Source organism: Lynx rufus, unplaced genomic scaffold (assembly GCF_022079265.1).
Source record: "Lynx rufus isolate CCGP_SWC_20201006 ecotype Redwood Valley unplaced genomic scaffold, mLynRuf1.p SCAF_36, whole genome shotgun sequence".
Taxonomy (NCBI): Eukaryota; Metazoa; Chordata; class Mammalia; order Carnivora; family Felidae; genus Lynx; species Lynx rufus.
In genome coordinates, this window is record NW_025814852.1 from 1,460,484 (window position 1) to 1,483,374 (window position 22,891).

Here is a 22,891-nt window from a genome sequence, read left to right on the forward strand (position 1 = left end):
GGGCATCCGGTCCGCCCTCGGAGGCCTGGGAGCGCTCGCCGGGCCCATACAGACCGTCCGCTTCAGTCGGAACCGCCGTTCTGCCCCCAGGACGCGAGCCCGGGCAGCCCGCCACGCCGAGGGGGCAGCGACTGCCCGGAGCGGGACAGGCGCGGCGGGCGTGCTTTGTCGGGAGCGCACAAGCCCCTCTCTGGCGCTAAAGTCACACTATGACAATAGCAAAAAGGGAATTTATTTATTAAAGAAAAATCATCTGTGATTTCCTCTACATAAGTTAGTACTGACTTCACACTTTGGGTCGAAACATGCCTTCTTCCAAGTGACAAGCAGCGCCTGCGGGTCGGGTCAAAGAGCGTTTCCAGAGCCCAGAGGGACACCGTGGAGGGAGGGGACCCCTCCCGGGGCATCCACGCCTGTAAACACTGTTGGAGGCTGGAGATGCGGCCGGCCGTGCACGCTGCCATCACACGAGTGTTTAAGCAGAAGATCAAAGCCGGAGAAGGGCCCCCGAGCCCCGACGACCCGGGGTAGGGTGCGGAGGGCGGGGTCCGGCGAGCCTCCCCCTCCCCACCAGCCTGCGGCACTGGCACCGAGGGGTCTCCACGCTCTTCCGCGGCTGGCTGGCAGGCTGGCGGGTAGAAGAGGGCGGTGGCTGGGGCCGCCCCGGCTCCCGGACAGGTGCTGGAGCCGTGCAGGGGAGCGGCCGCACTTGCGCCTACGTGCGGTTCAGGGTCTGGAAGATCCTGGAGATCTGCAGCATGACCGGCCCCGTCTCCGGATCGTTCATCCACTGGGTGCTGTTCAGTGGGTTTTCCAGCATGTCCTCAAACGCTGCGGGGAGAACACGGCGAGGCCGGCTGAGACACAGCTCTCGGCACGCAGTCAAGTACCACGGACTTGCCTCTCAACCGGCCCTTAAAGGGGGAGCCGTGAGTACCCGGGTCACCCCTCCCCAACAAGCCCCCGGCAACGTCTGATCTGCTCAGCCCATCGGGGCACCCGCGTCTCCAGCCCCGGGCGGGCAGGCGGCGTGCCCGTGTGCTTGCTGGCGCACCGATTCTGGAAAGCAATCTGGCAACGGCTATCCGCGATCTTAAAAATAGTCGCAGCCTGTGACTCAGTAATTCCAATTCCAACCCTATCCTGGGAAAATAATCAGATGCAGAAAAGACATAAAAACACTGTTGCAAACTTAACGATATCTGATTGGGAAAATGAGAACGTTCAGTGTTCAGGAAATGAGTTAAAAAAACCGGACGCGGGGCCACCTGTGCGGCTCAGTCGGTTAAGTGTCCGACTTGACTTTGACTCAGGTCATGATCTCCCGGTTTGTGAGTTTGAGCCCCGTGTCAGGCTCTGTGCTGACAGCCTGGAGCCTGCTTGGGATTCTGTGTCTGCCTCTCTCTCTGCCCCTCCCCTGTCCGCACACGCACTCTCTCTCAAAATAAATATCAACATTTAAAACATTTTTATTTTTTTTTTTTAATTTTTTTTTTCAACGTTTATTTATTTTTGGGACAGAGAGAGACAGAGCATGAACGGGGGAGGGGCAGAGAGAGAGGGAGACACAGAATTGGAAACAGGCTCCAGGCTCCGAGCCATCAGCCCAGAGCCTGACGCGGGGCTCGAACTCCCGGACCGCGAGATCGTGACCTGGCTGAAGTCGGACGCTTAACCGACTGCGCCACCCAGGCACCCCTAAAACATTTTTAAAAGAACAACAAAAAAACCCGAGCATTAAAAATGTGAGTGAGGGGCGCCTGGGCAGCTCAGCAGGAACCCCTCATCCCAGGGTTGTGGTTTGAGCCCCACGTCGGGTGTAGAAACGACTTACAAATAAAATCTGACAGAAGGTGTCTCCCAGCACACGGCTGTCCCCCGCAAACCCTGGCCGTGTGAGTTCACAGGCTGCAGGCATCACACACGTCTGGAAAGTGCCGTCCTCCCTCCGGCCTCACCCGTCAGCACACGCGGAAGTGCGGAGCGGCCCCACGCGCACCAGCCTCGGGGAGCGCACTTACCCTGTCTGCTCATGGCGCTTCAGGGCCACACGGGACCGCGGTGTAGCAAGAAAGTCTGACTTAGTCACTTGCTTGTGTGACCTGACAGCCCTCCCAGCCCTTAAAACCACCGGGGGACCCCTGATGGGCACCCTCCGGAAACCAGTCACGAGTATCAGACAGGGAGCCCAGAAGGACGGCAGGGCGTCCAGGCGAACTCGAGGAAGCACACAGCATGGGGTCAGTTGAGGAAGGACCGGCTGCTCCGTGAACGTGCTGGGCACCCCACCCGCCGCCTCCTGGCACCTAGAGCCGTCCTGGGGACAGGGGTAAACGACGCGGGGCCCCAGGGGCTGGCTGGGACAGACGGCAAGGACGGACATCTATCAGAGCGAGGACGGTCTCCTACCAGACTCGCACCTGCCAACGTCCCAAAGAAACACCTGTCCAGAACAGGAGCGCGAACAGGACGTCTGCACGTGCGACGAGAGACAAAGGGGAAGGTGTGGACACAGGATGAGCCCTGACCAAGCCCCAAGGTGGAGGTGACATCAAAGCAGCTGGCAGACGCGGGTGATGGGGGGTGGGGCTCGGGCACAGACACAGGCACGCTGCCCCCGAGGGGCCCACGGGACGATGAAGGCCCGCTCCTGGGGTGGGGGAGGGGACCGGAGGACCCGCAGGGCCTAGAATTCCACACTGTTGGTGGTGCCTTTTTCAGTTTATTGATTTGAGAGAGAGAAAGCGAGAAAGAGAACGAGTGGGGGAGGGGCAGAGAGAGGGAGAATCCCAAGCAGGTTCTGTGCTGTCGGCACAGAGACCGACGTGGGGCTCGAACTCACAAACTGGGATCGTGGCCTGAGTTGAAATCAAGAGTCAGAGGCTTAACCGACCCGGCCACCGGGCGTCCCCAGGCTCTTTCCATCCCATCCCCTGAAGCTAAAAGGATGTGTCGTTCTTAGTTTCGTTACTATTCTGCGAGTCACAAAAACCATACGCGCTTCCAGACGCAGGCTGTTTCACGGTCAGACGGGGGGCCAGAGAAAGCCCTCGCGACCAGAAAGAGCAGAGGCCAATGTCTCCCGCACACCTGGCCCCGGCCCGCGGGGCGCTGCCCGCGCTCTCCTCAACCTGGACGGGCCACTCTGGCGCCCACAGCTCGTCCAAGTCGTCTGCGCGGGAGGCCACCACACCACGGCCAGAGCCCGGCCGCCGGGCCCCGCCGTGACTCCGGCAGGAGCTCCCCGAAGGTGACAGGGATATCGGTGTCACTCGGTGACATCCACGCGGTGTGGCGGGGCCCGCCCCCGGGGAAGCCCTCGTACCTAGTAACGTCTTAGGGTTGGTCAGGCCCAGCTGCACCACTGGATTATCCAGGATGGCTTGAAAGAGGGGGCTGCCGGGGTCGATGCCCTTGTCCAGCTCCTCGGGGGAGGGCTTCCGGTCTCCCAGCAGCCACTCGCACTGCGGACGCAAAAGTCACACACACGTTAGCCGCTCCTGAGCCCCCACCGGCAGCGGCTGCCCCCAGGGAGGCGCCCAGGCCGGGGGGCTCCGATGTCGGCACGGCCGGCAGATCCAGCACGGCGGTTCAGACACACGCGCCTGGGACTTCTCGGCAGGACCCGCGCGGGGCGCTGGGAGGAGAATGAAGAGAGGCATGGAACCCCCAGGCTGCATCCCCGGAAGTCCCCGCCCCACCACCACGCCCTCCTCGGGCAGCTGTCGTGGGTCCACAGCCTGGGACCCGTCCCAGGTCAGCTCAGCCAACTAACGACTCACATGCGTGCCAAGGAACGCACGGGGTCGTACAAAGACAGACCCCGGGGCGCCTGGGGGGCTCAGTCAGTTAAGTGCCTGACTCTTGGCTTCTGTTCAGGTCATGATCTCGCAGCTTCGTGGGTTCGTTCCCCACGTCGGGCTCTGTGCTGACAGCATGAAGCTTGCCTGGGATTCTCTCTCTACCTCTCTCTCTGCCCCTCCCCTGCTCTCTCTCTGTCTCAAAATTAACATGCAAACTTAAAAAAATAAAAAAGAATGAAAGAAAGAAACAGAAAAGAAAAAAAACAAGGCCCAGAACTTTCTCAGTATGCAAAACACGTTATACTGTGACTCCATCTACCCTCTCGTCTCCCTCGGAAAGAACGGACCGCCTGGGACAGGAGCCTGATGCACGTGAGGCGGGCGAGGGGAGAGCGTCGCTGGCACGAGGACGCGTGGCGGTACTCACGGCGGCGTTCTGCTGGTTGTTGTTCACTCTGAGGGCGTCTATCACTTCCTTCTCGTCGAATCCCATCTCCATCAGGGAAATGACGGCCTGAAGGAGAACCCACAGGCCACTCAGCACACGCTCGCTGAGGACCAGGGAGCCAGGCCGTCTGGCCCAGATCCACGCGGGGAAGCCCGCTGACCAACACGCCACGGGCAGGCCACACCAGCATCAGACCCTTTTAGGTCTGTCCCGTGTGTGGCCAGAAAGGTCTCCACCACCACCGTGAGCTCTCTGCAGGGGCCCCGGTCCCCAGAACGAAAGGGTGAGGGAGAGACCATGAGGGAAGCAAACCCGACTGAGGTGGGGAGAAAAATATCCTGCTCACTTGCGGGAAACATCTTATCTCTTAAAAAATGATACTAAAGTTAACTTCAAACATCTTACATTTAACAAAATATAAACTGTAAACATGAACGTTTGAGAATTCGCAGAGCGAACAACAACCCAACGTTCAACATCCTGGGGATGAGAGGTGTACGATTTCAGGACAAAAACCACAGAACACGTTACATCCTTCACTTTACCCTTGACTTTTATTGTGCAATCTCCAAAAGGGTCAACTTTTTAAAGAAAAAAAAAAGGTAAAAGATTTCATCAAGTTAATTGTCTGGAGATGAAACCACTCTCTTGTGAACTGGGTCCCCGTCTTCTTCCTGGTAGACTTTTCCGTGTTAACCACTCTACCTCGCCACACACCGGGGTGTGGGTGCTGGCGGCCATGCCCAGGCTGGACCGGCCCGACAGGTGTCTCAGAGAGCACCCGGTAGGAAAGGAAGTCAGCCGGGGCGGCAGCCAGAAAGACGCTTCCCTGGGGCCAAACGGTGTCCAGTGAGCTCACGAGAAAGCATCTGTGAGATGACCCACTTCCTTTCCTTTCCCGAAGCAGCTCCTAACCCCAGGGCTGGCGGGGGTGGGGGTCCCCCCGCAAATCCTAGGAGAAGAACGCACCATGTGGTAGTTGACCCCCGGGTCACGTAAAATCACCGGGACCTCCCACTAAATTCAAGAACACGGAGACCTTCCTGTGAACGTCAATAAAAACCTTCCTCTCCTTTCACTCACTCCCAGCTCAGCCTAGAGAAACCATGGCCCAGTCCTTCCGCACGGGGACTCTGGGGTCACGCCCCCAGCCCGCCTGCCAGGGGTCCACGCGCTCACAGGCCCCAAGACCCGGGCTCTGCCTGCCCCACGCACCGCACGCACTGTCCCCCCGCAGCTGGCGTTGGCGTGGGGGGAGGGGAAGAGACCGCAAAAAGTCCGTCTTGGTCTCCAGTCTAAGCCCTGCTCCCTGATCCAGACCTCCTGGGAGCCACACCAACACTCCCGTCCTTCCAGACTATTCTTTCAAATGGCGTGGAATCAAAGGGTGGGAGATGATGATGTCCTGGGTCAGCCTTTTGCAACAATTGTCACAGAACGTCTACCACAAAGAGGGGACAGCAAGGCCTGGCACAGGCATGCGTCTTGGGAGAAGAGCACCTCAGGTGTCACTCAGCGTCACGAGGTTGAGAGGGCAGCAAAGACCACCGGCTGAGCAGTGGTGTGCCCGACGAGGACAACGTGAGACCACTCTCCAGGGAAGTCCGGAGCCTGGAGGAGCACAGAGCACCCTCCAGGAACACGGCCTCCATGGGGCTCAGCCCGGCACCCAGACCAGGCTCTAGAAACACCAGCTACGGGTTCAGCTGTAGCTGAGCTCACAAGAAAGCAGACAAAACAGCAAACTAGCCTGGGAGGGGGCAGGGGCATTAGCAGGGCCTGGGGGTCAGGGTCTAACGTGCACATGCAGACAGGACGTGGGCCTTGGGTCCATATGAGACGACGAGCTGGAGCTTACACCCGGCACCCTGGAAGGGGTCTGCACCTAAACCCGGCACCCTGGAAGGGGTCTGCACCTAAACCCGGCACCCTGGAAGGGGTCTGCACCTAAACCCGGCACCCTGGAAGGGGTCTGCACCCCCAGAGGGAAGAGGAGTCAGAACCGCACCGGCCCCCGTGCGGGGAGCGGTCGGCCCCCAGAGCCAGGGCTCACACCACGTGCAGTCAGCGCGAACCGGGCCCCTGGCGAGAGGTGCCGCTCGACCCAGGGAAACAGGTGCAGGGTAGGCTAGGGTGGGCATCCCACGAGCCCGCGGGTGAGCCCACACGGACGACACGGCACCCCAAGCCAAGTCAGGAACTCACGGACTCAGAGCCCTAACATCTCGAAATGACCCATCTATAATCCGAAAGAAAACCGCAGTCTTAAAGCACAGAAAACATCCAAGGGGAAATCACGACCCTGGTCAAACGACCGAACAGTGGAGAACAGGGAGCCACAAAAGCACCCAGGAGGAGGCGACAGTGGAGGGCAGCCACACCAGACACGAACGTCAGCCGGCCAAGTGCAGCCCGAGATGGCCCAGGCCTCGGGTCCTGACATCCCGCAGACACCATGACCAGGTGGTCAGAGCCTGACCGCCTCCCCGTCCACAGACAGTCCTGCGGCGCCCCAGCCTCTGGTCTCCGGGCAGCGTCCCCGCCCAAGCCCACGGCTCACTCACGGCGGGAACGTGGACAGGACCGTCGTGAGTTTTCAGGTGACAAATGAATATTTGGAGGAATATTTGGAGGAAAAACAGCCACCTGGATTCACGTGAGGACAAGTGAAAACCGAACCTGGGCCTGACGATAAGCCCCTCACCAGGTCCAGCTTCCTCCACACGGTGCAGCCCCACGTGGACAAACGCCAACCCTGCCGGGTGGTGTCCAGGCCCCGGAGCACGTACCCGAGCGTCAGCCCGGAACTCCCTTTTCCTCCGGATCTTCTTGAAGATCTCTGTTAGCTCATCTCTGGGCTCCTCGTCTCCCGTGCTAGTCCCGGCCGCCTCGGAGGCAGCCTCAGGGGCGGCCTCGGCCCCTCCCGGAGAGGCCTGGCCCGGAAGAGGCGTGTCGATGGTCGGGTCTTCTGCGTGTTCGATCAACCACTCCATGGCCTGAGGCACCGACATGCTGAAAGGTGACAAGAGACTTTCCAGATGGCCCAGGCCAATCATCGAGGGCCTCCCACCTCCTTCACATCCCACGGAAGGTTCTCTGGCTTTAGTGACTTCTCCGGCAGGAGCTGGGGACCCCTTGGGAGAGGCCGTGGCCCTGGCCCCGAAACCCCCTAAGACCCTGGCCACAGCACAGAGACCCATTCACTAAGCAAGGGACATAAGCTCATGAAGAACGTGAGACTTTTAGGTCCAAGGCCAAGAGCAGAGCCCCCCCCCGACCGTCCTCTGGCTGTCAAGGTGCTCGTTTCAGAGCTGAGTGTGGACGCAAAGGCAAATGGCTGCGGCGGGACAGGCGTAGGAGGCTGCTTAAGAGGACACGGCTCCGGGCCACCACGTCCCTGCCACAGGCAGGCTTCCACGCAGCGCTGGCAATGACGGCCCGGGAGGACCCGGCCACCCTGGCCCGTCCCCAGCGAGGGCGAGGCCACATCACACTGTCCTGAGACAATGGAGGTGCCCCACTAGCTTACCTCGGGGATGTGCGTGCAGGATTTCTCTTTAAAAACTCACATCTATCAGAAACGGTTCAATCAGAGAGTTTGGGACGGAGGACGTCACCCCAGGGGAACCCACAGCATCGGCAGCAAGGGGAGGAGGTGGCCCACACGTACTGGTTCAGCCGCAGGGCCTTGGCGGCCCTGCTCTCCGGGAAGCCCATCTCCGTGAGCTGCCGCAGGGCTGCCTCGTCCACTCGCCCGTCCTCCTCTTCGTCCAGCATCGCTGTGGGCGAGAGACGGGGCGACCCGTGAGGGCCGGGACAGCGCGGGGGGCCCGGGGTCCCAGGTGCGTGCCAACCCCCCGAATCCTCAGCAAATCCACACGGTGCCTCGGCCGGCACCCGTGTGGACAGGAGCCCGCGTCAACTGAAAGCACAAACATAAAGCATTCTTCGTCCCCACCGTGTGACCCTGGGGCCGTGGCCAGTGAACGGGCGCCGCGGGGCCCACGGCGGGTCCAAGTGCAAGATCGCGGCCAACCCGGGCTTGCTCGTACCGTTCGCCTTCTTGAACAGCTCGACCGCATCCGGGTTCAGCGCTAACAACTTCTGTGCCACCTCGATGAGAGACACCAGGATCTTCCGGAGTTCCGTCTGGAACTGCGGGAAAGGAGAAAAAGGCTCTTAACTGCTTCACGTGCCCGAGACCCGCCTGGAGGTGTAACCGCGCTCCTGGGCCCTAGACCCCACATCCCAGTCCCAACTATGCTGCTGCCGCTTCCGCAACACCAGAGGCGGGGAGACCGGACTGGCAGGACCCTGTGCCGGGCAGGGAGGTGTCGGACGGGCGACACCGCTCAGCCCCTGGGCCGACGCAGAAAGCACCCGGCACGGAAGGGGAAGAGAGCAGCCTGACCCGTCGGGCCCCCCGCACAGGCCTCGGGCTCTCACCAGGAAGAAGGCTGCTGGGAACTCGATCAGAACCCTCTACGGGTGGGTCCCCGGTCCCATGGGCGACACAGGGGCCGGCCACCGCTCGTTCCCACGACGGGCCTCCGACGCCGCAGGAAGGACACGCACGGGGCAAACCGCGTGCGGGCCGGGGCAGGCGTGCAGAGTGCGATGGCACACTCTGCTGCTGAGGTGAGCAGGGCCGTGGTGGCACTCTCAGAGCGGGTGGCCACGCGGTCCCAGTCCGCGGGGCACGGTGCACCCTGCTGGGACCGCTCCATGGGACACCGGACACACCCTGCTTTTCTAGCTCAGGACTTCGCATCCAAAATTACTAAGGGTCCAGATTTCTCTCTACCAGTTTTTACCAAACTTCGGGCAAAACTCTAGTATTTTCTGGTAGCATCTACCTTTGCGGTCCCACTTTCCAATGTCTTCTTAACCTTTTTATTTTGAAATCGTTTAAGGTCTACGGAGAAGCTGCAAAAACGCACACAGAACTCCTGTTTGTCCTTCCCCCCACTTCCCCAAGCACGGCCCCCACGCAGGCGTGAGGAGCACGTGGCGTGGCCCATGGCGGGCACTCACGTCTCTGATGTTGGTCTGGACCTCGGCCCGGTCCATGTTGTAGGAGGGCAGGTTGGCGGTGGCCCGGAATATAGCTTCTCTATCCGGGGCTTTCTCTTCCTGTTTTTTCTACACAGAAAAGTAATCAGAAAGTCTGAAACGAATAGGGCGCCTGGGGGGCTCAGTCGGTTAAGCCTCAACCCCTGATTTTGGCTCAGGTCAGGATCTCACGGTCCATGACTTCAAGCCCCGCGTGAGGCTCTACGCGGACCGTGAGGAGCCTGCTTGGGATTGTCTCCCTCTCTCTCTGCCCCTCCCTCACACGTGCGCATGTTCTCCCTCTCAAAAACGAACAAACATTAAAAAGAAAAAGGAAGTCCAAAATGAACACGAGAGCAAGAAAAGGCAAGGCCGCATCAGCCGGAACACAGGCTCCAGCAGGGAGAGCGCCTTTCCCGAGGGGGCGGGCGCCGCTCTCGCCTCGGCAGAGGGTCCCTGCGGGTTCTGTGCGCGTCCTCGGGGACAGAAGACGTGATGCTCTCTGGGGACACGATTCCTGCCTGTCATAACCAGAGGGCGGCAGGGCAGGAGGGAAGGCAGACACGGTGTCTCGTGGCCACAAGGAGGCCGTGGCTGTGCCGGAGCGCCCGACACAACAGCACATCCGCACCAGATGGCAGCGACTCCAACACAGAGAACCAGAGCGACAGAGACTGTTCCTCCAAGACGGAAAACAGACGGGGGTCAGCCGAGCATGCGCGGCAGGAGTCCAGCCAGAAACCAGGCCGGGCCGACGCCAGAGCCGGAGGGAAGCGCCCAGGTTGGGAGTGAGCGGCCGAGGCCAAAGACAGTGGCCCTCTACCACCCTGCTCGGCCAGCAACCGCCTTGGAGAGGGCAGACCCGGGGAGCCCCGGAGCCAGGGAGCCCGGGCTCAGCAGCCGGAAAAGGGGGCCCCGTCCTAACCCTGGACGAGACCCAGTCCCTGCGCTACTCGGCTTCAAGGACCCCCGGCAGGAGACACACCCCCGTGGAAGGAGGGAACAGGGCCGAGTCTGGGCCCCACAGGCGCGACCGTGGGCACAGAGAGCAGCCGGTGAGCCCCTGGTGCCTCTTGGAGACACGGCAGCCGAGGAGGCCCCGGGGCGTGAGGAAAGCCTCCAACACGAGGGACAGAGACCCGAATGAGAATGGGCAAGTAAGGAAGTGTGAAGGAGACGACGAGAGGAAAAGGATTTCACGCCAGAAAACCCTTGGAGATGGGGGCGCAGCAGGAGGCCATCACCGTCGGAGACACCGCTGGGAAACGTAAAAGACCACCACCAGATAAACAGGCCATAGCAGTCAGGGAAAGATGCCCAGGAAATCGCCAACATCCAACCAACAGGAACTCCGGAAAGAGGGAGAGAAAACGAGGGGAGGGCACTGTCCAAGAACAATCCAGAAAAACTTCTGGAACGAAAACCCAAGAACCTCTGACTCTATGTGCCAGGGGCGGGATCTGCATCAACGCAGATCATGAACTTCCAAAGCCCTCAAGAGCCTTGGGGCTGGGGGGGGGGGGAGGGGTGCTAGAAGACCCCAGGGGGAGGGGAGGGGACAGGAAGCAGAGCAGGGACAGGGGACAAGTCAGGACCGACCAGCCGCTGCCGGCCACATGGCAACCCCGGACACTGGGCCCAGCACCTTCATCGTGCAGTGCACGCACACAGGTGGTGCTCACCAAAGCCACCGAACGCTGGAGGGCAAGGCCGCAAGACTCCTTTCCCTTCCCAGATGCTAAGGGAAGCCAGGCTCCACCAGACAAGTCAGCTGCAAGATCTCTGATTCTGCAGGTGGACTCCGAGTCGGGCCCTAAGATCACACTCCTGCAACACACCTGCACAGTCCCAGGGGCTGTGAGTAGGATGGATTTTGTTGTGGGATAAGGTCAGGCTATGGCACAGTCAACTTTAAAGGAAACGCCCCCCCGCCTTGGTGGGCCTGACCTAATCAGGCAATCCCTTCAAAAGCAAAGTGCTCTTTCTGGCCAGAGGGAGAGTCAACGCGTGAGAAATTCTGTCACTGGCTCTGAAGATGCAGGGGACCGTGAGGCAAGCAATGTGGCGGCCCTGACTGACCAAGCAAGAAAACAGGACCCCGGCCTGTTAGTGGTAGGAACCGACAACCAACAGAACGCACCCAAAGCAGACCCTTCCCCAGAGCCTCCAAAGAGGAACGCACACCGGCCGCACCTTGATTTAGACCTGAGAGCCGAAGGCAGGGCCCAGCTGAGCCCACCCAGACCACTGACCCACAGACCTGTGAGCTGTGTGCTGTCTCAAGCTGTTGTCTGTGGTTATGAGGCAGGCGGCAGCAAAGAGCGTACGGATATACAAGATTCAGAAGCTCGGACACGGGGGGCGAGATGGGAAAGCCTAGAAGCCACTGAGGCAGAGGGACGCGGCTGGAAGGAGCTGGAGGGACGTTTCCAGGAGCTGCAGGAGCTGGCAGATGGCCTCACACATGTGACCCTGTTTTCAGAGAGATTTATTAATCCGGGCAAAGAATTTGAAAAACTTAGCAATAACCCTACAGAAAACAAAAGAAGGAGGGGCGCCTGGGTGGCTCAGTCGGTTGGGCGTCCGACTTTGGCTTAGATCGTGATCTCGCAGTTTGTGAATTCGAGCCCCGTGTCGGGCTCTGTGCTGACGGCTCGGAGCCTGGATCCTGCTTCAGATTCTGTGTCTCACTCTCTCTCTGCCCCTCCCCTGCTTGCACTCTGTCTCTCTCTCTCAAAAATAAATGTGTTAAAAAAAAAAACAGGGGCGCCTGGGTGGCGCAGTCGGTTGAGCGTCCGACTTCAGCCAGGTCATGATCTCACGGTCCGTGGGTTCGAGCCCCGCATCGGGCTCTGGGCTGATGGCCCAGAGCCTGGAGCCTGTTTCCGATTCTGTGTCTCCCTCTCTCTCTGCCCCTCCCCCGTTCATGCTCTGTCTCGCTCTGTCCCAAAAATAAATAAAAAACGTTGAAAAAAAAAATTAAAAAAAAAAAAAAAAAAACAAAGGAAAAGAAAAGGGAGGAGACAATTGTGGGTTCCAGGAGAAAGTTGTATAAAAAAGGATAGTCTTAGGGGTGCCTGGGTGGCTCAGTTGGTTAAGCGTCTGACTTCAGCTCAGGTCATGATCTCACGGTCTGTGGGTTCAAGCCCCACGTCGGGCTCTGTGCTGACAACTCAGAGCCTGGAGCCTGCTTCGAGTTCTGTCTCTCTCTCTCTCTCTCTCTCTGTCCCTCCCTCACTCACATTCTTTCTCGCTCTCTCAAAAACATTTAAAAAAAAAAAAAAAAAAGGATAATCTTAGTACCCTTCAACTCCTAACAGAAAACAACATGTATACACTAATCCTAATGGAAATCCTGAAATCTTCAACCAGCGTGCAGACAACCAGGGCTATGATCTAACACACCAAACACCAAGAAGCCGAAGAATCTAAAGCTGATATTCTAAGAAATAATAAATTATGCGTGCTGTTTATCTATCAGGAAGAGAATCACTGAAGGAAGAGCGAAATGAGTTAAAGATGTTGCCTTTAGGGTGCGTGACTCCGGTGGGAGAGGGAGATGCTGATTTTTATTGAGAGACCAGTACCATTATTTGCCTTCGGAAACGCATGTTACTTTCACTTAAAATTAATAATAATTCACAGAAACAAGCATTAACGTCTTACGATGTTTTGTTTTGCAAACATGTGCGCAGACAAGGTGAACTGCCGCGTGAGGTCCGCAGCCGCAAGTTACCCAGAGCCGCCGTGGCGGTGGGAACCCCATCGTCTACGCTGGTTACCAAGGGCTCGCACTGTAACCGGAGAACCGCGTTCCGCCCAGGCAGTTCTCCAGGACAGGCAGGGGCGGGCCCGGTTCTGTCTCCCGGAGATGGGGGGGGGGGGGGCGGCTGGCCCATCTCCATGCCAGTGCTGTGGCCAGGTGTGGCCACAGATAAGCCCCCAGGCACTCCCCCTGTGCCGCCTGTCCCAGAGGAGACCCTGAGATAGCTCACTGCTCAGAGGCCCACGGCTCACGGAGTCTGGCCTGCTTTCTCGGGGGTGAACGCCCTCCCTAGCATTTCGGAGCATGAGTAAGAAACTCTGTCCCCAAGACAAGCGAGGAAAAGTTGTGAAATTAGTACGGCAGCCCCTTTCCAACGGCAGCGTTTTGCACCTGGGCGCAGGTGTGGAAGGCCCCCCGCTTCTCCAGGAACTTCCCGAGCACGACCCTGCGCTCCTGGGACGGGGGCCCAAGTGTGTGCCTGCCACCCCTTCCCCGTGCTCCGGGTGCCACCCGGGGAGAGGAAGGTGGGCGCTCCCGGAGATCAGGGCGGACGGGTGGCCCCGGGGGCGGAGTGCCAGCCACGCGGCCAGCGACCAGGAGAGGCTCCGCCACGACAGAGAAGCCCCGTGACTGTGACCGTGGGACGCGCTGGGTCTGCGAGCGGCCGGTATCCAGAACCGTGTCAGGCCGCGGGCTTCAGCGGGGGGGCCTCCTGCTGACAAAGGCGTCCGATTCCCAACTCTGAGACTCACCTTTTCTTCTGCGGACACGTCGGCCATCTTGGGCAGCGGACTCGGGGCACGCTTTTTTATCAACAGTAAGACATCTGGAAAGGAAACACGTCTATCAAGCCGGTTACCTCCCTTATCCGTGAAATGGCAGAACGGGCGCCAGAGGACCCGAGGACACAGGAGCAGGGGCGCCCTCCGGGTGCCCCCCAAGCCGAGCGCTCACATGAGCCCCTTCGCCCCCCCGTGCGCGTGCGGGTCCCCTGGCCCGGCGGGACCCCGGCTGGGGGTCACACACAGCACGGCCCTCACAACTGTGCCAAGAACGGGTGGAAACCTCACAAAATGCTCCTGTTTCAACGGGCTCCGCTCTCGGAGGCTGGGGGGCCGGTCTCCACCCTCAGAGCTAAACCCGGGGCGTGCCGGGGGGGAGGGGGGCCGCGGGCCGCGCGGCTGGCAGCTCCCGCCTGGTCCCCAGCCTGACCCCCACACTGCACGGAGGTCTGGGAACAGTACTTCCGAAACGGATTATTTAAGAGAATCCCAGAATTAAAACCACCCTTTGAATGACATCTAGAAAACCAAAGGTTTCTCCCCACACGCTTCGGACGCAAAGCCTAAGCGACGGGACGGACGTGTCTGTAGCAGGAGTGTCATCCCAGGACACCGGCGCCCTGGGGTCCGGCCGCACGATACAGCCGGGAGCAGCCCTGCAGACCCTGGGTTTGCTCAGAAACAGAATTAGAAACGAGGTTCACGGCTGGTTTCTCAGATGGATGCTGCCCGTTCCATTTCGGTCTGTGCTGTTTGTCACAAACGTCCCACAATGCGTACTTTGTTGTACCAAAGGGAAAATAAAATCCTTTCAGTGGACCCAGTGTTCTCGGCCGGTCCCAGCCCGGAACGCAGGTCCCAGCCCGGAACGCAGATGCGGATGTCGAGGGTGCTTTGCCTCTCAGGTCCCCCGTTCCCACAGGTGCCGCGGCTCCCCCCGCTGCCCCGTGAGGCCCCTACCTTGGTCTTGGATGTTCTCTTCCAAGATTGTTTTGGCATCACTCAGTACCCTCTCCGAAGCAGCGTGTATTAATTTGTGATGGGTCACACTTTTGGGGTCTTCTAAGCTCCCATGAGCACACTGGGGGGAAGAATCATATATTTCAAAATAGAAAACAAATCATAATGGTAACAATACGGGACCTGACCCTCAAACCACAGCAGGAATGTACTAGCTACTAGCTAAAAAGTCAGAGCGCAAAGTCAAAGAATTCTCATCAATGGCGGAAGCCAAACAAAAGGCCACAACATCTGATCCCTAGGGCAGCAATCTGTCCACCAACCCAGTAAGTACTCCTGAAATAGGTTCACGGCTTGACATAAAATACCCTGCTGGCAATTAGTGGCAACCTGAATCGCTTCCCTAGTCTGCAAAGATCTGGAGCAACATTTTAAAATGAAAATAGCAGGTCCACCGTTACCTGAAAACCTAAAAACCTAAGTATGATTTGTGTACTTTTTCTGTCTTCCAGACGCACGGAAGGGGCTGGGAGACGGTGACGAGAGAAGGCGAGTCCGCGGACAGTAGAAACAGGGCCCTGACCACTGAAAAGCCTGCAAAACCCCGAGAGGAGAACAACCAGCCTTCACTCGGCCCTTGGCTTGTGCTCAGCACGGGACCACCACACAGATCCCGAAGCAAGCTGCAGGTGCCCGGGTGGGGCCCCTCCTGGGCGGCCAAAGGGGACTGGCCGACTGGCACGCAGTTGTGACTCACTGGCCAGGGCCCCAGGCGCCCCAGAACATGGCACCGGGGCAGGGGTGGGGGGACACTGAAGTCCAGGCAGGAGAAGGTCGTGGCAACAGCCGGAACACTCTGGCTTCAGGGGGGCTGTTGTGCACTCACATCGACGGGCAAGGATGAAGGGGGCAAAGAAGGGCCCAGCCAATAGCAAGATCCGCTCCTGCATCTATGAGAGCAGATGCCACCCTCCCCCCACTTGCCTTGAATTCGACTCTGGCTCTGCTCCCAGAAATACTGGGTGTGCTCCTTCTAACTCTGAAATTCGCAGGCTAGCTGATCTGACAAGTTCAGAATACAGTCTGTGAAACACAATTCTCCAAAACAACCCTCATGTGGTCCCTGAGAAGACTGTACTGTGCAACCTGTCCACGGCGTGCCAGGAGCACCACACAAGCGTGAGTCATCCGCACACACCGTGACTTCATCCTGCTCCTTTGTTCTCGGCACAGACGCTCCGAGCAAGCGAAGATTCGGCAGCAGGCCGGCCCCAGCGGAGCCCATCACGGGAGCCGGGCGCTGACACCCGCTGAAGCTGCTTCCTCCCCAGAAGGGTGAAGAGGCCGTTCCTCCTACACGTGACGTGACCTCCTGGGTCATCCCAAGACACACCGTCATGTGATCTCATAGCCATATTAACAGGTACCATGTCACGCAGTGACAATTTCACAAGAGACCCCAACTGATGTGGAAAGAAAAGAAAAGCTACAGAGCTCATCGGGTTCTTTAAGAGTTATGGCAAGAACTCTGCTCCTCATTAATAAAGCAACACGCTCCCAGGAGTACCACTGGGGGGGGGAGAAACCCACAGCATCCCCTTCGAGGAGGAAGGGAAACATTGCGCCAGCCTGAGTGTGCACCAGGGGAAGATTGGGAAGGAGAAACAGAAGCCCGGGCGGGCTGAGCCTCACTGCCTGCTGCAGTACGACACTCAGGCGATGGTTTCCCGGGTGACGTTCAAGTACACAACTTGAGAATACTCGTCGCTAACTACTGCATTCTGACCGGCTCGAGATGGCGCGTCCTGCCTACAGAACAGGACGGGCACGGAGGGGGGATTACTTCCCGACCACTCAGCTCTCGAGTCCCGTGATCTACGTGGCTCCCCCACACCTGGAGAGACTGCAGAGTGGAACAAAATCTCAATTTAAAGTAGGAGAGTGCCAGAAAAATCCCCAACGACACACCTCAATCCCGACTGGAATAATAAATATCAGGAACGTGGTAATTAGCATCTTATTCAAATTGGCTGCCTAATGAACCCCAAGAGCTCCTGAAATTCATTAGCAAGCAACTGCGGATCAGTCCAACAGTTCTCACTTCCTGTTCCCCTTCATAAACTAATATTATGATAGCTATGTAAATTAGTGAGTTAAGTCAAATGCCACCCCGATTTACCCACCGACTTCTCCCTGCCTGACTCAGCAGGTGTCGCTCCAAGTCCGGGCAGTTCTGAATTGACAGTCCATTAACCCACAGGTTTGTTCTGAGCACAGAGAGCCTGGCTCTGGACATGTGAACACAGACCCAGCCCTCGAGGAGCTCCTGTCCTGGGTGGGCTGGGGGGAGGAAGGGGGAACAGCAAGTCGGGGAGGTTTTTGGCTTTTGTTTTGAACGTACAGGACTCGGGGCGCCTGGGTGACTCAGCCAGTTGAGCGTCCGACTTAGGCTCAGGTCATGATCTCGTGGTTCGTGAGTTCGAGCCCGGCGTCGGGCTCTGTGCTGACCGCTCAGAGCCTGGAGCTGCTTCGGATTCTGTGTCTCCCTCTCTCTCTGCCCCTCCCCCACTCATACTCTGTCTCTCTCCGCCTCTCAAAAATGAGTAAAAAACGTTAAAAAAAAATTTTTTTTACATAAACGTACACGACTCGACAAGCAAACAGGGCCTGGCTCTAACAGCCTGCACGCTCGCGGAGCCCCCAGCCTACTAGCCTGCTGTCCGGGGGGTTTCTAGATGGCGAAAACACCCGACTGGCCCCCTCCTGGATGTGAGGCCAGGACCGCATCGTAACTGACATCCAGCGTGTTCCAGAAAGGGATCTGCTCTGGAAACCAGAATGCCTGCCTGCCTTGGCCAGTCACAAAACAGCTCCACAGACCCTCACTCCCAAGTGACTCAAAAGTATCTTCGTGAGTAGTTCCTACAGTAACTGGAAGTTTGTCCTTGGAGAGGACGCTCGCCACAGTACAAACGTGTAATTTACTACATGGAATCCGCACCAGAAGACTAACCTAAACCCTGACAAGAAAACACCGCACGGGCCAAGGGCAGCGGGAGTCAGGTGTCCCAGCCTGCCTGAGTGGAGGAGTTTACAGAGACACGGCCAGCAAGAACTGCTTCCAAAATTTAGCAAACTAAGGAGCCAACTATACAGGGGTATTTCACATGAACTGACCGTTAAAAAGTGGCTTTTTCAGCGAGGAGACTCTTCTCCTGGACCCACCCGCCGAATGGATGCAAAGGCCACGGCAAAGCAGGGGCTCGGGGACGAGTCTGGCAGCGGCCCCATTTCAGGGACTCCAGCTCGGAGGCTCAAGCGGCCAGAGCCAGACCCCATGCCAGCCAGCGGGAAACAGCTCCAGGTCGCCCGCCCCGCAGGGAAGGGAAGCCACCTCTTCACGGCGGATCCCTCTTCCTCGGGCCCCGGCTAAAAACCAAGAGCCTCACCCCAAGCGCAAAGCGAGCACAAATGATGGAAAACCACGAGGCCCTGCTCCGCACGGCGACTTCACCTTTCCTGCCTCAGTTTCCCGGCCTGCCCCGCGCTCCTCGGGCTGCAGCAGGAGTTGATCGTGAAGCGCTCGGCCCGGAGCCCGGGCCGGGGAGGGCGTCGGGAAGGTGTAGGGGTTGGGGGGTCGGGAAGGGGGCGGCTAAGGAAGGGGGCGGCCGCGGCCCGGACTTACGTGCTTGAGGCAGCGCTCCTTGAGCTTCTCCACCGAGGTGTCCTCGGTCGCCTCCTCCAGCCACTCGGCGCCGTCGGACGCGCAGATGTGCAGCCGCAGCACCTTGCCCGCGAAAATCTTCTCCTCCTGCACGAACATCGCGCCGCCGCCGCCGCCGCCCGGCCTGCGCCCGCCGCCCGGGCCGTGAAGGTCACCGGGGCGGGGCTAGGCCGCCCGCGCGCTCCCTCGCCGGCCGCCGCCGCCCCGCCCCGGCTCCCCCTCGGCCGGCCGCCCGTCACTTGCCGCGGGCCGAGCGGTCGCCTCGCTCCCGCCGCCGGGCCGCCGGGGGCGCGCTGTCCCCGCCGCGCCGGAAGTGCGTCACAGCGCGCGCCCGGAGCCTACCGGGAGATGTGGTTCTCCCGTAGCCCCGGCGCGCCCGGCGCCGCGCAGGAAGTGCGTCAGAGGGAGCGCCCGGGCATGCCGGGAGGTGTAGTTCTCTTGCTGCCGCCTCCGTCCCACACAGCTTCCTTGCACTTCGCAGCTCCGGGCCGCAGGCACGCGGGACGGTCGAGTTTGGTGATCAGTTCTGAGATGCGCTCTTAGTGAAAAATACACAGCAGGTCTCCGAGAGTCCGCAGGGAAAAGGAATGAAAAATACTCCCTGTTGTCTTTGTATTGACCATAAGTCATTGATTATAGACGGTTATATGAGATAACAGTCTAGGTGTATCGGGTTATGTAAGGTATGTTGAAATTGATTTCTCCTGTTTCTCTTAAAGCGGAGCCTACCCACAGTTTTAATTGCACATGTGGCAGCTGTTGTGTTTTTCTGGACTGTACTGCTCTGGGTCAACTTCTCAGAGTGTGGTCCGCAGCCAGGCAGCGGCAGCCCGGGTTCCCGGCCTCCCCCGAACCTTCCGCGTCAGACAACCCTGAGCGGCCTCCACTAGGGGGCAGAGCCGCAGGCGGGCACTTGTAGCAACTGTCCTCCCCCCCCCCCCCCCCGCACGTTTCCTGTGACAACGACAGATGTGGGTGCTGCGGTTTGGGCCAGACCTAGACCACGTATGATCTGGTCCATTCAGAGAACCTTTACCGAGCAGAGATGAACGCCACACAGCTCCCCTGTTCATGCTCAGGAGGCCGACAGCCTTAATAGGGCCGTGGTCCCCACATCTGTCCCCTTCGGACGTTTACTGTCCCCGTGCCGCTTTGTACCCATGTTCTCATTCTCCCCCACAATCACTCTGACCATGCCCGAATTTCGTTTGTCCTGTTAGCGTTTAGTGATTGCCTCCATGAGTCGGGACATGAACAAACCAGCGGGCTCTCTGCTCGGCTGGGAGGCAGTGGCGGCGAGGGGAGGGAAGGAGGCTGGAGGCGCCCAGTGGGGCCAGGCCACAGGAAGGGGCGCTACAGCAAGTGGCCTTCATCGGAGGCCGTGGGGGCTGCAGTGTGGATGGTCACCACCCTCTGGTGGGGCTAGGGAGGAGGACAGGAGCCAGCCTGGACGCGGGAGAAAGCTACGGCATCCTTCCAGAGGGTGATGCGAAGCATCTGAACCAAGACCGTGGAGGCGGTGGCAGTTGGAAATGCATCTGACGGAGGGCAGGTATTGGGGAGAGCAAAATCGGGGATCCCATGAGTGCCACCAGCGTGCGTGACAGGGCGCACCTCGGTGCCAGCACCCGAGGGAGCAGGAGAGGGTGGGCGGCAGAGGTGTTGAGCTCTGCTCTGCACGAGGAGTCCTGGACATCAGGGGACGTCCGAGGGGCCTGGGCCAGAAGGCAGTTGAGTGCGCAGGGCTGAGGTCCAGCGGACAGGCCCGGCTGGAGACAAGGAAGGGCAGCCGCCGGCTCGTCCACAGGAGCCAAAACGACGGTGGTGCTCACCCCGCCCCCCTGTGCAGAGAGGAGCCCACCAAGGAAACAGAAGAATGGTACCAGAAAGTTCTAAGGGCGAGGCACCATGAGATCCAAAAGGGGGGGTTTCAAGAAGGAGAACATGCGGGCATGAACTGGAGGGAGTCATGGCGGGGCGCACACCTCTGACACCGCACACCGGCTCGGCCACTGTCTGCGAGGGGCTACGCGGTACCGCTCGGCCCAGCTCCTGTTGGCGCCACAGGCCTTTCGCGTGTGCGGGACGAGGGCCCAGGGGGCCTTCCTGTCGTATGTCAGCAATCAACTCTCGAAAAGCGGTTCACTGTACCTTTATCAGCCGAATCAGCCAAGCCTGGCCATGTGCCTAGCACCCTCCATCCACAGAGTCTCCCTGCTCACCTACCAGCTCCTGGCCTCAGGGCCCCGCCTTCCTCCAGGAAGACCACCCTGACTGTGCCTGCCCTGAGCCACCCCTCAGCACTTTGGGCACCGCTCACCCTAACCCCGTCACGCGGGCATAACCCCCTGCAGAACGGGTGTCCTGAGTGATCTGTTTCCGAGGAGACAGACCTAAAGAAGCAGTCGGTAAACAGTAACTCTTCTCATAGGAATTCAGGAGAAGAGTACTAGACGCCCCAGAGGACCTGGGTCTGGGGCTCCTCCTCCCGGGCTCTGCTTCCCGGCAGTCCACTGGGAGCAGGGACGAGGTGCTGTCCTGGGATTCCCTGCGGTGAGGGGGCCACGCTGTCCCCAGAGACCTCAGCGGGTTCCTCCCTGTCTGAGCCCCCGTTTCCTCTCCTACGTGAGAATGAGGACACGTGTGCATCCAGAGAGGAAGCACCTGCCACCCAGCTTTGGGGAGCAGTCAGCCGCCAGCCCTGCTGCCTTGCAAGGTGACAGCTCGCGCTCCTGGGTGTAAGGACCCGGCATCCCACGCAGCCCTGGACACACCCCTCCCCCCCCCCCCCACCGGCCTGCCCGCAGCCGGCTCTGCTTCTCCCCTCGCCTAACGCCTGCCTCCCCCTCCCAAGAGACGCAGGTCCCTAAAGCACGTTGCGCCTGCCACTCATCGCAGCCTCTGCCTGCGCACCTGCCTGGGTGCCCGGCAGGCGCGTATTTCGTACCTACTGTGCACCGGGAGCCTCTTCAGGTGCCGGAAGTGCGGCAGGAATAAGGTGGCCGCCGGCTCCGGGAGGTGCTGCTGGTCTGAACGTGGCAGGCCCAGGGCCCAAGGTCGAGCGGGCAGAGCCGAGGGTTTCCCTGAATGCGGCGGGGCAGCCGTGGCCCCGGACCCCGGAGGGCCCGCGAAGAGCGGAGCCGCCCTGGGAGGTGCCGAGGGGACGACCTCCCTTCCCATGGCCCCCCCCTCCCCCGCTGACGCCGGCTGAGACGCAGCTCCGGGACCCTGGGCAGGCAGTGGCTAGGCCGTAAGGGCTGCAGAGGGTCTCCCGGCCAAGGGGGCCTCGAGCCCGGCGGGGAGGGGCATCCACCCTGCGGGGGATCCCGAGCCTCCCGGCAGCGGCTGCCAGCGGTGCCTCCCGGCGGCCACTAGAGGGCAGGGGCGAGCTGTGGTCCTGGTCCTGCAGGCCTGCGGGTGAGCCGCGGGCAGGCGCCAGCCCCTGTCCTCTCAGCGCCCCTGCCGGGAGCCTGCCTGGGCACAGCGGCTGGGCCAACACCTCCTTCGAGGGTAGTGGGAACGGGCCCTAATGAGTGACTAAGAGCTCTCCAGACAGCAAGAGGGAGGAGGAAGTGATTGGGGGGAAACTGAGGCACCCGACAAGAGGAAACAGCCCCACCACCCCTGTGGGTGCCTTGGGGAGCCCAGTTGGAAAAGCACAGCTCTGGGCCAACACCTTTCAGCGGGAGACCCCAGGACCAGAGAGGCAGGCATCTGGTCATGTATCCTGTTCAATCAAAAGCCAGCACACGGCCCCACTGCCAGTGCCTGGGGTGGGTGGCTGGGGCTCCTGGTTCTCAGGATGTAGCCCCAGGCGGGCCCTGGCCTCTCTCAGCTGCCCCCCAGCCCCGCCCCCCAAGGTCACTGAGTGTGGGAGTGGCCGGGGGTCACCAGAACAAAGTCTCACAAGGCAGGGGGCTTCAAACAACCGGAATCTACTCTCATCCAGCTCTGGAAGCCACGGGTGTGGGCAGGGCTGGTCCCCTCTGAGGCTGTCGGGGGAGTGCGTCTGTCGCAGGTCAGCTGCCGGTGATCCCAGAAATCCCTGGTGTCCTTTGGCTTGGAGACGCGCTGGGCCGGCTCCCTGTGTCCCAAATCTCCCTCCTCTCCGTGCCTCTGTCTCTCCGTCTCTTGGAGGGCGCCCACCTGTCACGGGATTCAGGGCCCACCCTAAATCCAGGATGACATCATCTCTAGACCCTTAACTCATCACATCTGCAAAGACCCTGTTGCCAAATGAAGCCATTCTGAGGTGCTGGGTGGGCGTGAGCTTGGAGGGGACCCTACACAGCCCCCCATGGGTCACGGGCACCCATGAGTGGGGGGCATGTACCAAGCCGGCCGCACCCTGCCCTT

General features: G+C 60.0%; 1 protein-coding gene across 2 annotated transcripts; it reads right to left on the reverse strand.

Annotated features, from left to right (window-relative positions):
• Window positions 1-221: 221 nt before the first annotated feature.
• UBAC1 (UBA domain containing 1) lies at window positions 222-18,706 on the reverse strand. Of its 2 annotated transcripts, XM_047093808.1 has the most exons (11): window positions 18,497-18,706; window positions 14,812-14,932; window positions 13,822-13,895; window positions 9,286-9,393; window positions 8,304-8,406; window positions 7,922-8,030; window positions 7,781-7,822; window positions 7,041-7,263; window positions 4,231-4,317; window positions 3,326-3,464; window positions 222-831 (listed from the first exon to the last, which is right to left on the reverse strand). In XM_047093808.1, the coding sequence occupies exons 1-11, from the start codon at window positions 18,632-18,634 to the stop codon at window positions 716-718; spliced, it is 1,260 nt and encodes a 419-aa protein (XP_046949764.1). In that variant the 5' UTR covers window positions 18,635-18,706; the 3' UTR covers window positions 222-715. The 2 variants fall into 2 exon arrangements, with proteins under 2 accessions (XP_046949764.1, XP_046949765.1); XM_047093809.1 differs by lacking the exon at window positions 7,781-7,822 and having other exon boundaries at window positions 18,497-18,700.
• Between the last annotated feature and the right edge of the window lie 4,185 nt (window positions 18,707-22,891).

Excerpts from the sequence above, each read along its gene's own strand:
- UBAC1 (XM_047093808.1), bottom strand. The coding sequence starts at position 18,634 with ATGTTCGTGCAGGAGGAGAAGATTTTCGCGGGCAAGGTGCTGCGGCTG. Across the intron at positions 14,933-18,496 it reads AGGAGCGCTGCCTCAAGCAC|TGTGCTCATGGGAGCTTAGA; the intron begins GTAAGTCCGGGC and ends TCTTCCCCCCAG. Across the intron at positions 7,823-7,921 it reads AAGGCCCTGCGGCTGAACCA|ATGTGAGTTTTTAAAGAGAA; the intron begins GTACGTGTGGGC and ends CGTTTCTGATAG.